The 16,991-nt window shown below is 34.7% G+C and overlaps 2 protein-coding genes across 2 annotated transcripts; one reads left to right on the top strand and one right to left on the bottom strand.

Moving 5' to 3' along the window:
- Positions 1-104: 104 nt before the first annotated feature.
- LOC120331432 (uncharacterized) lies at positions 105-4,427 on the top strand. The gene is made up of 6 exons (XM_039398512.2): positions 105-530; positions 1,330-1,506; positions 1,852-1,983; positions 2,896-3,007; positions 3,418-3,544; positions 3,735-4,427. Exons 1-6 carry the CDS (start codon positions 314-316, stop codon positions 3,969-3,971), a joined length of 1,002 nt encoding a protein of 333 aa, XP_039254446.2. The 5' UTR covers positions 105-313; the 3' UTR covers positions 3,972-4,427.
- Positions 4,428-7,725: 3,298 nt separating this feature from the next.
- LOC120331534 (fibrinogen C domain-containing protein 1-like) lies at positions 7,726-10,738 on the bottom strand. Its single transcript, XM_039398620.1, has 7 exons — positions 10,525-10,738; positions 9,763-9,858; positions 9,200-9,250; positions 8,800-8,906; positions 8,498-8,594; positions 8,204-8,300; positions 7,726-8,104 (listed from the first exon to the last, which is right to left on the bottom strand). The coding sequence occupies exons 1-7, from the start codon at positions 10,673-10,675 to the stop codon at positions 7,765-7,767; spliced, it is 939 nt and encodes a 312-aa protein (XP_039254554.1). The 5' UTR covers positions 10,676-10,738; the 3' UTR covers positions 7,726-7,764.
- Between the last annotated feature and the right edge of the window lie 6,253 nt (positions 10,739-16,991).

Raw genomic sequence — 16,991 nt, 5'->3', positions numbered from 1 at the left:
GACGTTTGTCACGGTTACGCAAAGTTTACACGGATGAATGGGTGACTATTTTTACACCACGAGAAAATTAGCTATATAGATAGCGTTGTCTTTTCCAAAACCATATGACACGGAGGTGCATCAGGTAGTAGAGATAAATAACTCGTAATAGCCGACAGAAATACTGGGTTAGTACATAGTATCTCTTATTAGTAACGCAAGAACATTCCACGTTGAGTCGTGTACAGAGAACCCCTCAATAAATATATCAAAATATCCTAATTAGTTTACCAGTCTCACTGTAGTGTATGTTGTATAAAAAAATTATCTAAACATGTTCAAAGTCATTGCTATTTGCTTTGGACTGCTTTTATCCATATCGTGGGTAAATCGAGGGAATGCACTGTCAGACGCCGAAATTTCTGCTTTCGTGTCAAAGACCTACATTGAGACAAACACTGGTGTGCAGGGAACCGTATCTATTACAACGCCTTCGTCCGATCCAAGTGTTTTGGAATTATCAAGCAACGGAGTGCCAGATCACGCAACAGGTATATTTAAGGATTAATTTTCTTTAAACTTCTTTCATCACGACCCACTTGGCACGGCCAAAATTTTGGCGACCCTCAAAAGCAAAAATAATAAATTAAAATTTATTTCAGAAAATATTTGAAAATATAATGAAATTGACAATACCGTTAACGAGACCGATGTGCTTGCATATCGCAAGAAAGTTAGTGTCGAAAAATATTCTACCCTATTCTACCCTAATATTTTTAGGCGACCAACCGGAGAGCCAGGACCCCCAGTTTAAAGAGTCCTGGTAGAGTTTAAAATCGTATCATTTCGGAGCTGTGTTTTGAAGTGTTTCCGTATAATATCATACTTTAGTTTAAGGCCTCAACGCTTCGGGCCGTATAGAGATCGAGATTTAATTTCGAACTGTTATTCATTTTAAGACGTTTTTTTTTAATTTTGAACGCTCGTTCAATAATTTTACCGGTTCAAAATATTTCAAACTGATATTTATTTTCTTTAATCGACTTAATGGTTCTTGTCTCAAATATCCCCCTTTTAAAAGATTATTAAATACAGGCGAATGAATGACTTTTTCCAAATTTGAAAAACTCTACCCTTTATTTACTATTTTCGATCTTTTTCTATCGTTTGATTAGAAATAAAATGAAATGCTAATTTTTATGATTGGTAGTATAATATTTGTAACTGAACTTAGAACTTAACTAACCTGAATACACAACATAAATGAAACTTACAAAAGCACGATTGCGTGGCGCTATAAATAGAAAACTCGAATAAACTAGACTAATAAATACAACAATATTCATACAGGCACTTTTCCAAGTTCCAGTAATCCGAACAGTTTAGAAGTTCAATCATACAACTGGAAAATACCCAAGAATCCAACTTATGGAACCACAACCACTTGTTTGCCACAAGGACCGATAGCGATGGCGGTCAATGGCGTTCCAATGTTTAATCCTTACAGCATTGGATGTTGCGACACAGGTGATAGATAAAAAAAATATTGGATATTCTGTGCACATTATTTGGTGAGATTGAAGAATAGTGCAGTGATTTCTCACAGGCGTGAGAAATCGAGCATAAAAAGTGAGAAATTTACGTGACGTGTCAGACTAGACGAAAAAATTCCAATATTTGTGTATCTGGATTTTTACATTTCAATCTTCAGCCTCTAAAGTATATAGTAAGAAACGATGAAAATTTAATTCATAAATAAATAATTGAGACTGGGACGGAGTGCTAGAATTATGAAATCACATACACAACTTCAAGACATGCTTGAATGAAGCTATATTTTTGATTTCCCGGTTTGTATTTCATATCAAATAGGGGTGGAAGAATTGGATTTGTTTGATGTATGTTTCGGACATCCCGCTCCTGCTCCAGCAGGTGCTTACCACTATCATCTTAATCCAACCTGCCTTTTTGAACTCAAATGCAATGAACCATCGACCATCATAGGTAAGTAATGTATATACATTTGATAGTTTTGATACAGAGCATTTCCCAATAATCATTAATTTAATGTCACGTCACTCAGCCGTGATTCTACCCGAGTTTGGCAACAGGAGTTTACGCCAGGGTCCCGAAGACAATGATGAACAAGAGAGTGAAGCTAAAATGTATAGACACGGAGGCAAAAACGATTTAATACGGTACTACCCGTCACGTTTACATGAAACGTGGAAGGCTGTCGTCGCGGTATCATAAAAACGTTCCGCCATGAACAAAACTAAAACAGCGGAATTTGAGATAAAATATCAGATCTCATAGGAAATGTAGAAACCAATATAAGCAAGATTCTTCTGGCGACAATAACAATCTTTAACCAATGGAAATTTGTAAACAATTGGTCCAGTAATTGAAGAGAATAGAATAACATAACAATCCATATGTGCATTTCGTGTACAATAAGTGAGGCATGTGGGACATTTCTGTTATAGGTAAAGTGTGTGATAAGGGGGCAAGCGTGGGATAAATAGGGAACGACATTTGTGAGATGCCGCAAATTATATACCCGACTAAGCTTGGGTAAATTGGCAAAGTCTTCAACGTACCGGTAGCTAAAAATTGTATTAATTTTACGTCATTTATGGTGATATATACAATAGTATGAGGGTATACCATTCAAAATTTAGAAGATTCAGAATATTTTTTCAAACCGGAGAGAAATGTCTATAAACATTTACAATGGTAGAAATGTCGTGGGTTGTAGTCAGCGACCGAACTGTACTGTGCGTTATCACGCTGGATGATCATTTAAACAAACTTGCTAGTAAATATAATTGCTTGAAATGGAGTAAGATATGTATACAACAGATATTCATTTATAACAGTTTTATAATATAAAAATCTATTTTTTTTTTGTTCCAGGTGTGGCTTTTGATGGATTTCCGATTTACGGTCCAAATGATGCGGATGGTACGTTGCTAACCACAGCCGACCTTGACGAATGTAATGGAAAAGTGACCAATGGAGAATATAGGTAAGGTTTTCGCTGACAGAATAAACAGGATTCTTTTTTAAAAAAGAATTTTCAAAGGCAAACTCATATACTCAAGCAAACGAGAAGCATGCTTAAAATTGTTTCCTTAAAAGTAATTTTTTTTTTATCCCTGCGAAAAAAGTTATATTCGCTGACTGCAACATTAAACCAACATAAACAGGATCGACCTTTCTTTGTTTCATTCGCTATGCTTATTTATAAATTTTATAAGTATTCCTTGAAAATTTCACGCTTCTATCTTTTTTTATTACAGTCAGGTAAAATCCACAAGGTAATATTCATATAATCACAATGATAACTACAACGATAATGACATGAACAAAGACACAAAGATTACGTGACTCAGTACTGTATCTAAGCAGACGTTGTGATCCTAATTTCATTTTCAGATATCATATAACAAATGATTTTCCATATATCATGGGATGTTACAACGGGACGGTACGAAGTGATGCCGGAATACAAATAAGTACCAACTGTCAATGCACTGAAGTCGCTAATCCTTGCACAGAATTTGTAAGAAATGTTTTCTGGAATATTCCTTTGTAACTTTATTGGTCTATAAAAACTTGGTGTATCGTTTGTAATAATTATATTAAATACAACCAACAGAAATCAGCCTTTTCCCTGAATAAATGTGACAAGAAATTACTGAAGTCAGCTTTGTCCATTTTCGTTTCATTAAATGTAAATCAATTTTGTTTAGGGTGGCAGGCGAAGAAAAAAGAGGGCAGTTACAGATATTTCGTTTCAATGTTGCCTAGATAACGTAAACTGCACAACGTCTGAAGTCACAACTGGCGATTCAAACATTGTTTCTTCAGCATCAGTTACATTGGTGTCCTCAACATCAGCATCAACAACAAGTTCTGCAATTTTATTCCGTAGTTATTTTTTCTTGATTATCTCCTTATCATTTATTTCATTTAAATTTCAGTTGTGAAAGAAACAACTCGAATTCACTGTTAGAAAGATGCAATTTTTTCTATTGACTGCGATTGTATTTCAAGTTACAATGCATGAAGAAATATTCCGTGCCGTGCATTTTTAACTCTCAGGGTTTATAAAAATTTTATTGGTGAAAAAAGGAGCATTATTTTTTCTTCATTTTTGCAGCATATCACTTATATATGCTCCCTGAATCATTTAAAATAATTCCTAACTATCACGATAAGCTATTACAATGGAAAGTAGAGTAATATGATTGAATGTGATGGAATTTGAACCACGAACAAACCTAAGATTTGGTGTTTATGATGTCATGAATAAGTTGACGGAAACTACTGACAAGTGATGAATATATATGTTCCTTCGGCAAATAAAAATTAATAATATTTTTATGCATAGATACAGGAAACAATATGAATTAAATATAATAAAGATTATTGACTTTTTTTCATCATGTGTAAATATTTACATTGTGCTAACGTAAAGTAGTAGCGTTTTAAGATTCTGATTGGATGAGGAACGAACGGGTTTAAAATCAACTGTCCGGAACTGTTACTATAACGGTTATGAAAAACTCCCGCTTATTTGGTTCGCTTATTTTTTCGTTTCGATCCTAACTTTAATTTCATTAGAATTCTGGAATTTCAGGAAGACAATTTTTGTTTTTATCAAATGCTTTTTCGCCTGTTTTGCTAAATATGCCTCCCAAACAGATTGTATACGATGCCACAATTGTTCACGTTACAGGCAGTTCTGGAGGATAGCCAAGTCATTAAAATGGTATCATCCTATTCCCTTGCTTGTTGCAGAACTTTGATTTTAAGTAACATATTCTTCAGAGTAAGGTCTAAACCAGGGGTCGGCAAACTTTTGTCGTTTGCGGGCCAAATTAAAGGTTGCAAGTCATTGACGGGCCGCACATATCTTTAGAAAGTTAAAAACCGAGGGAATTGTCAATGAATTTCAGATTTCAGTTAAATTTCAAACATCGCGCGAAGACTGATCATTTGATTATTTTCTGCGCCATTAAACAATTTGCACTCAGCATCAACGTTTTTACGTTCTGTTGCCATTTGTCGGTACTCCTGAAGTATGCGCACCAAGATGCCGCATAACCTGAACCCTATAACCTGGTACACAACCTGAGTTCAGATTGTGCGCCATCTTGATGCGCATACTTCAGGAGTTCCCATTTGTCTAATTATAATTAATTTATAGGCTCAATAAATGAGTGCTTGTGAATTATATACTTGTTAGGTTATAATATAATGTAGTGTCTCAAAACAAATTCTGTTACGTAAAGAATATAATCGCCAATACAGTTGTTTTGTTAATATAATTCAGTGAAGCGTCGAGGGCCGGATTATATTGTTACGCGGGCCGGATGTGGCCCGCGGGTCGTAGTTTGCCGACCCCCAGTCTAAACGAACAATTCTGTGTCATTGAATGGTTGCATAAGCTGTAATGTCCATTTCTGCTATAATATACTTCGTGTTCAACCTTCTTCATGCGTTTTCTTCGAAGCCTGAGATCATGTCCGATAGTAATCAAATTCTGTCCCCGCACAGATAAGAAATAACAAAGTTGTAAGTTTGAAGATTTTTGACGGAAAAAGACAGATTGACTATATCCAGGGCTGCCATAACGTCCTTATTTATAACGTTAACCAAAAAACAATTACATTATGGTATAAATTCGTCATAAATCCGAAGGCACAACTGCCGTCGCTTTCTCGTGAGAATAGAATTAATACAAAACAAAACAAAAGAGCAAAATTGCTGCATTCTACTAAATCAAATCCACGTTGTTTCTGTGGAAAATGATAGTTATGAAATTAGCACAGAGTATCGAAATAAAGTACAGGTATCATATTGGTGCAACCAAAATACGGATTAGAAAATGCTGACAATTTAAATTATATGTGACATCACAATTATCTGAATGCGATGCAATCCGTCTTGCACAACAAAGAAATCATGTAACATATCTCTGAAAAAAATTTTGTGCAATATCTAAAAGCCCGAGGATTTGTATCAGAGATACACTGTATCAAAAATCCCTGACATTTAATCACTTTCTAATATTCTCCCGGGCGCAAATTTGTCCACTAAAATCTCGGACATGTCCGGGAAAAAACTGACGTATGGCAACCCTGAATTAGTCTCAGCAACAGGATGTTTTCAAAAGATAATTATAATTTTAACGAAACTTTTTAATTATATCATCATTTTATACGACATAGCTATTCATGGAAAATACATGGTTGAGCATGATCATATTCTTGACGAGGTATTGCACAATTACAAAATTGCTTTGAATCTGAATAAATGTTTTCATTTCTTCAGAATGAAATTTAAATCATGGGCCATAAAATTACTGATGATGGAGTAAAACCGTGAATATCAAAAGGGAAGGCAATTTTAAATTTATCAATTCCTAAATTAACTAAAGAAATTGCTTCTTTTCTTGGGAGTGCAAATTTTTACTTGAAACCTGTCTAATTATGCCGATATTGAAAAGTCACCAAGAAAAATATTGAAATTAGGCGCTGATGAACTACAACGAAGATTGGTAAGCGCACCAACTTTGTCGTATTTTGATCCAGCAGCTGCAACATTTGTTTCCGTAGGTAACTCGAGCGGAGCTCTTGGAGCAATTCCATCACAAGTTATAAAGGGCCGAAAGGAACCTGTAGTCTTCGCTTCGAGGACTGAATAATAATATTCCACCGGTTAGTACAAAGCATTAGCATGTACCATTGCTGTTGATATCTATATGGTCGTAAATTTACATTGAGAACAGATCATATATATGCCAGTAACTACGCTTATGTAAACGACTTGTTCGGGACCTACAGTATTACATAGAATCATAGATGGACAGACTGCGTATACAATATTACAACTTGATGCGTATTACAACTTGAACAAATTTTACTTAACCAATAGCATTTTACTATTACATTAATAACTTTTACATTGTACCATCCTTATTGTGTAAGCTGGGGTGTGCATTGGCGGAGCCAGAAGCTCTCGATTTGAATATCGTATTGACCTTATCTCTTGCACCCGTCGACGGCAATGTCACAAAACCGACACCCACCCTAGAATATATAGAACAGCGCCATCAATACGAAAATAAAAATTAAGCGACCAGAAACTCGTCCGTGCGGCGTATTTTGCTAAGCGTTAGGATTAGACCAGGGGTGCACAACTCAAATGAGGATACGTGCCAAATTTTTCAAAATAATCTTTTCGCGTGCCAGGCACAATTGTGGTATTGTAAATAAACTCCAGTAAAACAAACAAATTGCAATAACAATACATAATAACGAATATCTATTTATTGATACAATTTAATTGTCCTGAAAAAAACTGCTGATTTTGATATAAACGTGATATTTTAATGTATATCATAAATATTTTTTTTTTTACAAAACCGTTCGCGTGCCACGTTTGAGCGTATGGCGTGCCAAATTTGACACGCGTGCCTCGTGTTGTGCACCTCTGGATTAGACTTCTGGTTAACCTGCGCGGGTTCGCTGATTCGTAGTTCGTGTAGTAATATTTTGTATGGGAGGATTGCTCATTGGAATATTTATGTGGTACCTTGTCTTGGTGGAATTGTCTACGGTGGAAATAAAATTCTCAAGACGATGCATAATATGCAACTTTATCATTTCAATCGTAAAATTTATTTATTCAAATTTGATACATCATCCTCACTTTTTTTTTCAAATTCAATTCTTTTCATATCGAAGTAGAGATATCACAATTGCATATGGCTTCTTAATTCTTTAAACGAATTTTCATTTCTGTTGTCTTCATTGAGTACAACTTTGTATCTTTCCAATAGTACCAGGATGCACCATCTTGAACTGTATGAAGACCGACTGGGTAATGTCCACCTTTGTAATATACGCCATTCAGATGAGACAGATTGCAGCCAGTGAACCACCAACCACCTTTTAGGTCTTTAGCACAGTTTCCGTCATCATCTGTATCGTTATCCCTATCCTTTGTACTGAACGCCATTCCGCTGTGATGGGAGAGGGAATCCCCGGCAGTACCGGAATATCCGGATACAGTGAGCTGATAATTACTCGATGTACCACCCATTGAAAATTTGCTAATATAAAATTAAAAAAATGAATTTCAACAATACTAATTTATCACATTATATATAATTGAAAACATTTGCTTTATATAGAATTATTAAACATATCACCTGTACAGAGCGTATGCTGAATTTCCTTCCCAGTCACTTATATCAACTCTGAACTCAAATTCACCGCTCGATAATAATGTAACCACGTCATCCAGTCCTGCAACAATATAGTACAAGATAGATAAATATTGAGGAAAAATTTAACTTTTAATTAAATTTTTTTTGCGAGAGATTCGACAGTTCAGCTGACTAATCAACAATGGCACGTACTGTGTATAGATAGACGTGTATGATCAATATGATGTTTCTCATCCACAATATGATGAAGAGGCGTTGTAAGTCAATACATCTTACCAAGCCAAAATTCACCGGATAGTGTTCCAAATCCTTTGACATATTGATCCCATTCTCTGTCAAAACTCAGTTTTCCATTGAAACGGCGTTGAATTACCTGGAAATCAATAAAAACTATGTTTCATTCGTATTTAATTGCTATTGGGAAGCTTGTTTTCAACAAAAAGTTGGTGTATTTATCAAATTCGCCATTCAAATATATTGTTTAATGCAACGTGTGGCTATTACGATATCGATACGCTCGAGATTCCTTTTCATATTTCAATCATCGGTAGTAGAAAAAATACATTTTAAATACTTACAACCCATCCTCCTCCATCAGTCTGTGTATCGCAATACACTGATAAACCTTCTGGATAAGCTATTCCGTATATCGTGTATATTCCGGATGTTCCAGATTTCGGGCATTCTGAAACATCATTTTAGTGAAGCTTCGGATTAAAAATCTTTATAGTTGTGTAATAAACAAAATTATACAGTTTCTTTAAATTTAGTATTTTGTCACTTTTGCTCGTCCAGCATGAAATTTTCTTATTTAGGTAAAGTCTCTTTTTTACTTTTAACAAGTTTATATTATTGTAAATATTGAAAACATGCAATTAGTTAATCTGGAGCATTTAACAACGTTACAGAAATACAATTGTGTAAGTGTGCAGCAAGACTCTTGAATTAAATTCAACAACAACATGCGGAAATTTGTACCTTCAAGCTTGATCTTGACACCAAGTTTGTCTTCCACAGCTCTTAGTCGTGCTGTAAAAAGTACTCGTATATTTTTTTACAATTCAAGATATATTTCCCTTTTTTCTGACAATAAGGAAAAAGATTGTCAGGTCTTTTTTACAAAAAGTTCTATAACCAGTTACCACGTATAAATCTATTCCAGAAAGTGCTCATTGCAAACAACAAATTTACGACGAGTTGTAAAGGTAACTCGCTCAGTTCAATCACTTTTGGCAATAATGGTTTAAAATAATAGCATGATGAGAATTAAATAAAAATTTGACTGGCAAGTATGAACACGAATGCGGATTAGTCTTGCGGAATACATTACCGTATAAAACACTTGAAGTATATCATTTCAAATCGAAAGATATTTGCACAATATTCATTTTTAAACTGATTGAAACTTCATTCTCTATTCAAAGAAAAAAAGAGTAGTCTCTACCTATAGTAAATTTTTGACCTTCGTTTCCATGTATTTGAGCAATGCTTTCCTGTCATAATTTGCTTTACAGAACATATCACTTATGACTATGAGTTACCTTCAATGTTCAGCATTTCTTTATTTTTCTGGTCACTTCTTGCGTCGGCCTTTTCCATATATGATTGAATTTTGCGAACATCATCTGCTACGGGATCTTTAACAATCAGAAGTTTTATTTCTTAACAAGTATTTAAATGAACGGTGGATATCTATTTTTTTATAACGTTATTACATACAGTTGCAATATTTTTTGATTGATTATTTGAGATAAAAAGGCCGAATGCACCATATTTAGGGAGAATTCAACACACACAGGAACGGTCCTTAATCTCTTTCCAGGCAACTTAAACAACGTGGTTGGACTAATTATAGGAATGCGCAAGAACAACTTCAAAGTAATTTAGGACCTAGGTGACTTATCAGTCATACAATATTTGTAATCAGTCGAGAAGTAATGTTCATCATTGTTATAAACTGCTCTCAGGGAGGTCTTACTTCACGTTCAGACGAAACGTTACAGAAAAAAATTTGTGAAAATAGGACGCTAGATTTGTGAACTACTCAATAACTCAATCGTGTGTTGTATCAAAATATATCACTGAAAGTATTAAACGACTATGATACTCAACGGTAAGTTGAGGTGCGCTGTGTTCATTCCAATATGGGAATTGAATAAAACCTAATAAATTGAACATGTTTTATATAACAGCTACATTATTTTCTATAATTCTCTGAAAGAATGCTTTTCAATAGTATCACATATACAAATATCGATTAAGTCATTTTCATTACTAGATAACCATGCCATTTGTTTACTAACCTAATGTGTACTGCATTTTCTCGGAAACAATCTTCTGAACTTTGTTTTCGAAATTTTTATGGGGTTTACATTGAAAAACTTCATCGTCGTCAACTTCTCCATTGGCAATTCTGGTAAATAGGCAAAGCACGATAACTGCAGGGAAATGCATGATTTTCACTGTCTCCTGAGCAGGTACACAAGGCGTATATTATCAAAAGAGATAAGCACAAAAATCAACAATACCTAGAACTAACACACCCGGGGCAAAAAATGCTGCAACGTGGTATGAATTTTTGTGTTTCTTTGGAAGTTAATTGCTTGAGGCCGAAAATGAACACCACATTGAAATTGAGTTATGTTGTTTAACCGGATTACTTATGCAAACATTCCTGGTTTGGCAATCATTTTGGCATGCGTAAAAATGCTCTATACAACAAGATGACAATTTATATAAGTTTATCATATTTTTTACCCATTGAACGAAGTTAATGAAATGGTCAAATAAATTCGTGTATATGCTAATGATTTCGATAAAAAATATTTCGTTTTTATGCACACTATTTACGACGCGGCAATAAATCTGCGAGTAGACTGCGTCTGTATGGAACCTTGAAGAATTCAATCCAACCCTGCCAGGGAAACAACTATACACTATAGTGTTTGATCTTCGGTCGTCCGTCACGAATACCTATTCTACTGAGAAACTATTGAAATTTCTGCACTAACATATTTTACATGTTGAAATGATTGTCAAATACTCTTGGCCTTGTTGCTAAAAGACAACATTTACGCGAGAAATTCTTAGCTAAGCTGCAACTAATACAACTAAGTATGAAATAAAAGTTAGCTACTCACTCCACATATTAGGCTACGGGATTGATTTGAAGCTGCTTGAAGAATTCAAAAAATCGCGTCAGCGAGAAATAATTTAGCGATGGCTGATTCGTCATTGATCAGACCAGATCATCTGATTTTTGAAGGAAATGTTGCTATTGAATATGATTTTTCAAAGGTGCAATACACATTGATGAAACTGACAAAGCTAAAGCTTGCATAATGCTTGATTTGATTAGGGAAGAGGGCGGAGAAAAAAAGAATATCTTACACATGAGCCTGCTGAATGTGTCGTTGATGCTGAGTCTCGTGATGATCCAGAACGCCTGAAAAGAAAATTTGCTGAAATATGCATATATATCCAAGTCAAACATAGGACTAACAGTACATCAATTTAACATGAGAACGCAGATGCCAGGAGAATCTATTCAATCATCTATTGTAGACTTGAAAAATAAAGGTCTTGTGAATTTGGTGACCCTAAAGATGAGTTGATTAATTGTTTCTCATAATTCGCGGATCTCTGCAATGAAATTACTGCTCCAAACTCAAGGAATCCCGTCAAATATATGATTAATGAAATTTATTTTATTAGGGAAATTTGAGGTAAGCGTTGCAATACCTCGTGACTGCAAAATGGATCTGCAAAAAAAAACTGGGATCGACTCGACCAATGACATTTGATGCCCATATACGTTGTCACATGACTTACATAACGCGCAAGAAGAACAAACATAATTATCAAACTGTGCACATGTGCTTTCAAGTTGTGAAAGCGTTTAAATTGCATTGCAAGGCCAAGAGTATTTGACAATCATTTCAACATGTAAAATATGTTAGTGCAGAAATTTCAATAGTTTCTCAGTAAAATAGGTATTCGTGTCGGACGACAACAGTCATATAATACGAAAGTCATATAATAACTATACATAGAGACTATTCTTTGTTTCTTTGAATAGAGAATGAAGTTTCAATCAGTTTAAAAATGAATATTGTGCAAATATCTTGCGATTTGAATTGATATACATCAAGCGTTTTATACGATAATGTATTCCGCAAGACTAATCCGCATTTCGTGTTCATACTTGCCAGTCAAATTTATTTAATTTTCATTATGCTATTATTTTTAAACCATTATTGCCAAAAGTGATTAAAATGAGCGAGTTACCTTTATGAGCACTCGTCGTAAATTTGTTGTTTGCAATGAGCACTTTCTGAAATAGATTTATACGTGGGAAATGGTTATAGAACTTCTGTAAAAAAGACATGGCAATCTTTTTCCTTAGTGTCAGAAAAAAGGTAAATAAATCATGAATTGTAGCAAATATACGAGTACTTTTTACAGCACGACTAAGAGCTGTGGAAGACAAACTTGGTGTCAAGATCAAGCTTGAAGGTACAAATTCCCGCATGTTGTTTTTGAATTTGAATCAAGAGTCTTGCTGCACACTTACACAAATATATTTCTGTAACGTTGTTAAATGCTGCAGATTAACTAGTTGCATGTTTTCAATATTTACATTCATATAAACTTGTTGGAATTAAAAAGAGACTTTACCTAAAAAAGAAAATTCCATACTGGACGAGCAAAAGTGATAAAATACTAAATTTAAAGAAAGTATATAATTTTGTTCATTACACAACTATAAAGATTTTTAATCTGCAAGCTTCACTAAAATGATGTTTCAGAATGCCCGAAATCTGGAACATCCGGAATATACACGATATACGGAATAGCTTATCCAGAAGGTTTATCAGTTTATTGCGATACGCAGACTGATGGAGGAGGATGGGTTGTAAGTATTTAAAATGTATTTTTTCTACTACGGGGGATTGAAATATAAAAAGGAATCTCGAGCGTATCGATATCGTAATAGCCAATACGTTGCATGAAACAATATTTTTGAATGACAAATTCGACAAATACACCAACTTTTGTTGGAAACAAGCCTTGCAATAGCAATTAAATTTGAATGAAACATAGTTTTTATTGATTTCCAGGTAATTCAACGTCGTTTCAATGAAAAACTGAATTTTGACAGAGAATGGGATCAATATGTCAAAGGATTTGGAACACTATCCGGTGAATTTTGGCTTGGTAAGATGTATTGACTTACAACGCCTCTTCATCATATTGTGGATGAGAAACATTATATTACATACGTCTATACACAGTACGTACCATTGTTGATTTTGAACTGTCGAATCTCACAAAAAGAATTTAAATAAAAGTTAAATTTTTTCTCCATTATTTATCTATCTTGTACTATATTGTTGCAGGACTGGATGACGTGGTTACATTATTATCGAGCGGTGAGTTCAGAGTTCAGAGTTGATATAAGTGACTGGGAAGGAAATTTAGCATACGCTCTGTACAGGTGATATGTTTAATAATTCTATATAAAGCAAATGTTTTCAATTATATATAATGTAATAAATTAGTATTGTTGTTCATTTTTTTTTATTTTATATTAGCAAATTTTTAATGGGTGGTACATCGAGTAATTATCAGCTTACTGCATCCGGATATTCCGGTACTACCGGGGATTCCCTCTCCCATCACAGCGGAATGGCGTTCAGTACAAAGGATATGGATAACGATACAGATGATGACGGAAACTGTGATAAAGACCTAAAAGGTGGTTGGTGTTTCACTGGCTGCAATCTCTCTCATCTGAATGGCGTATATTACAAAGGTGGACATTACCCAGTCGGTCTTCATACAGTTCAAGATGGCGCATCTTGGTACTATTGGAAAGATACAAAGTTGTACTCAATGAAGACAACAGAAATGAAAATTCGTTTGAAGAATTAGGAAGCTATATGCAATCACGATACCTCTATTTCGATATGATAAGAATTGAATTAAAAAAAAAGTGTGATGATGTATTAAATTTGAATAAATAAATTTTACGACTGAAATGATGAAGTTGCATATATATTATGTATCGCCTTGAGAAGCGAAATTCGCTTATTTCCACCGTAGACAATTTCTTATCTAGTTAAATCTAAAACACATATTCATTGTTCACAATGTGTCCATTTAGATCGTTTTTCTATATATATTGTCTTCGTTGTTCGTCTTGTTGTAGGGGCGACTCTTTGTTGACTTTTTACTCATATTTCCTTCAAATTGAATAAATTGCTTCCTAATATCTCACGGAAATCAAAAAAGTCGTCATTTCTTGACTAAAATGAGGCGTGTTTTACTTATTTCTGTAAGAAATTCAAAACTGATAGGTACCACATACATATTTCATTGAGCAATCCTCCCATACATAATTATTGCTACACGAACTACGAATCAGCGAACTCGCGTAGGTTAACCAGAAATCTAATCCTAACGCTTAGCACGATACGTCGCACGGACGAGTTTCTGGTCGCTTGATTTTTATTTTCGTATTGGTGGCGCTGTTCTATATATTCTAGGGTGGGTGTCGGTTTGATAACATTGCCGCCCACGGGTGCGAGCGATAAGGTCAATACGATATACAATTCGAGAGCTTCTGGCTCCGCCAATGCGCACCCCAGATTACACAATTAAGGTGGTCCAATGTAAAAGTTATTTAATGTAATAGTGAAATGCTGTTGGTAAGTAAGATTTGTTCAAATTGACAATCAGAAGACTATTCGTAAGACGTCAAGTTCATTTTCATCGATCGGCTAATGCTAATGTTTCGTGCTAACCTGAGGAGTATTTTTATTTAGTACTCGAAGCGAAGACTACAGGTTCCTCTCGGCCCTTTATAACTTGTGATGGAATTGCTCCAAGAGCTACGCTTGAGGCACCTACGGAAACGAATGTTGCAGCTGCTGGATCAAAATACGACAAAGTTGATGCGCTAACCAATCTTCGTTTTAGTTCATCAAAACTCTTCTATTCGCTGAAAGTACATTTAAATTCAGCGTTTGATCTCAATTTTTTTCTTGGTGACTTTCCAATATTGACATAGTTAGACACAAATTTCAAGTAAAAATTTGCACTCCCAAGAAAAGAAGCAACTTCTTTAGTAAATTCAGGAATTGATAAATTCAAAATTGCCTTCACTTTGGATATTAACGGTTTTACTCCATCATCACTAATTCTATGGCTCATGAATTCAATTCCATTCTGAAGAAATGATCATGCTCAATCATGTATTTTCAATGAATAGCTATGTCGTATAAAATAATGATATAATTGGAAATTTTTGTTATAATTGAAATTACCTCTTGAAAGCATCCTGATGCTGGGGCTAATTTAGGGTTGCCATACGTCAGTTTTTTCCCGGACATGCCCGGGATTTTAGTGGACAAATTTGCGCCCGGGAGAAATGTTAGAAAATGATTAAATGTCAAGAATTTTCAGATATTGCATCCACAATTTTTTTTTTTCAGGATATGTTAAATGAAGTTTTCGTTGCGCAACGCGGATGGCATCGCATTCAGATAATTGTGATGTCACATATGATCTGAATTGTCTTTTTGTAATCCGTATTTTAGCTGCACCGATATAATACCTGTACTTTATTTCGATACTCTGTACTCATTTAATAACTATCATTTTTCACAGAAACAACCTGCATTCGATTTAGTAAAATGCAACAATTTTGCTCTTTCGTTTTGTTCTATTTTATTCTATTCTCACGAGAAAGCGACGGCAGCTTGTGCCCTTGGATTTATAGCAAATTTATACCATAATATAGAATAGATGTTTTGGTTGCAGAATTGGTCAACGTGTCATATTAAATCTTTGTCAGGAAAAACTTTTAAGATACGGTAACCGTAGGCTAAGTCATATGAAATTTTTCAAAACTAAATTAAACCTTTATGCTTCCTGCTAACCTTCAAAGCAGCTGTATGTCTGCTACCTTCTTTCAGTGGTATTTGCAAGTAACATATGCGAAGATCCAACTTCGAGAAAATCGTGGTTCCATTTAATTTAGCACGTTGGTCTTTTAATCGTTGATGTCGGGTAACGCTCTAGAATGATCGCTTTGCTAAGACCTCCATGGTCAACTCACAAGCGTATTTGTCCAGTTTCAAGTCTAGCTACAACAATAATAAAAAACCCTTCTTTTTTATAATTACGTCACACTTATAGCGCTTCGTAGGTTTATGTATATGATGCTTAATTTTCGCAAATTCTTCATTATTACCCCCTCTATTTCTAGTTACTATACACACTTGAATTCCATTCGGATTAAGCTTGTCACAATTAAAACATTTCATTCCAATCTCTTTACATCGTTTGTCATTGGAAAAATGATCTGTTGAATTGTAATTAAAGCACCTCTGTGTACGAGACTCAATTTGTTTGTTTACCCTCTTACGATTATTTACGTTTAGCACTTCTTTTGGGTCTGATTTAGTCGATCTACGTCGATGAAAATCATGGTTAAAATGATGAAAGCCACTTCTTTGTATTTCTTTGGCTTCTCCAACGACTTTTTTCATTTGCTTGGCTAGCTCTAAAGCATCATCGCTTGTGAGCGTGTGTGGCTTCATTAACAACTTTTTTTGTATTATTCTATTGTTTTCGTTTTCTATCGAGTTGTCACCTACCAATTCGTTTATAAAATCACCGGGTTCACGTGACAACTGGTCGGTTGCGGCTTCATCAACCATCAAGTCCATGCATTTGAAACAAAATAACCACTGATACATAGCCT

The sequence above is a fragment of the Styela clava genome, chromosome 6 (assembly GCF_964204865.1).
Source record: "Styela clava chromosome 6, kaStyClav1.hap1.2, whole genome shotgun sequence".
NCBI classification, from domain to species: domain Eukaryota; kingdom Metazoa; phylum Chordata; class Ascidiacea; order Stolidobranchia; family Styelidae; genus Styela; species Styela clava.
The sequence above is the reverse complement of the archived record's forward strand: the minus strand, read 5'-3'. Positions and strand labels throughout refer to the sequence as shown.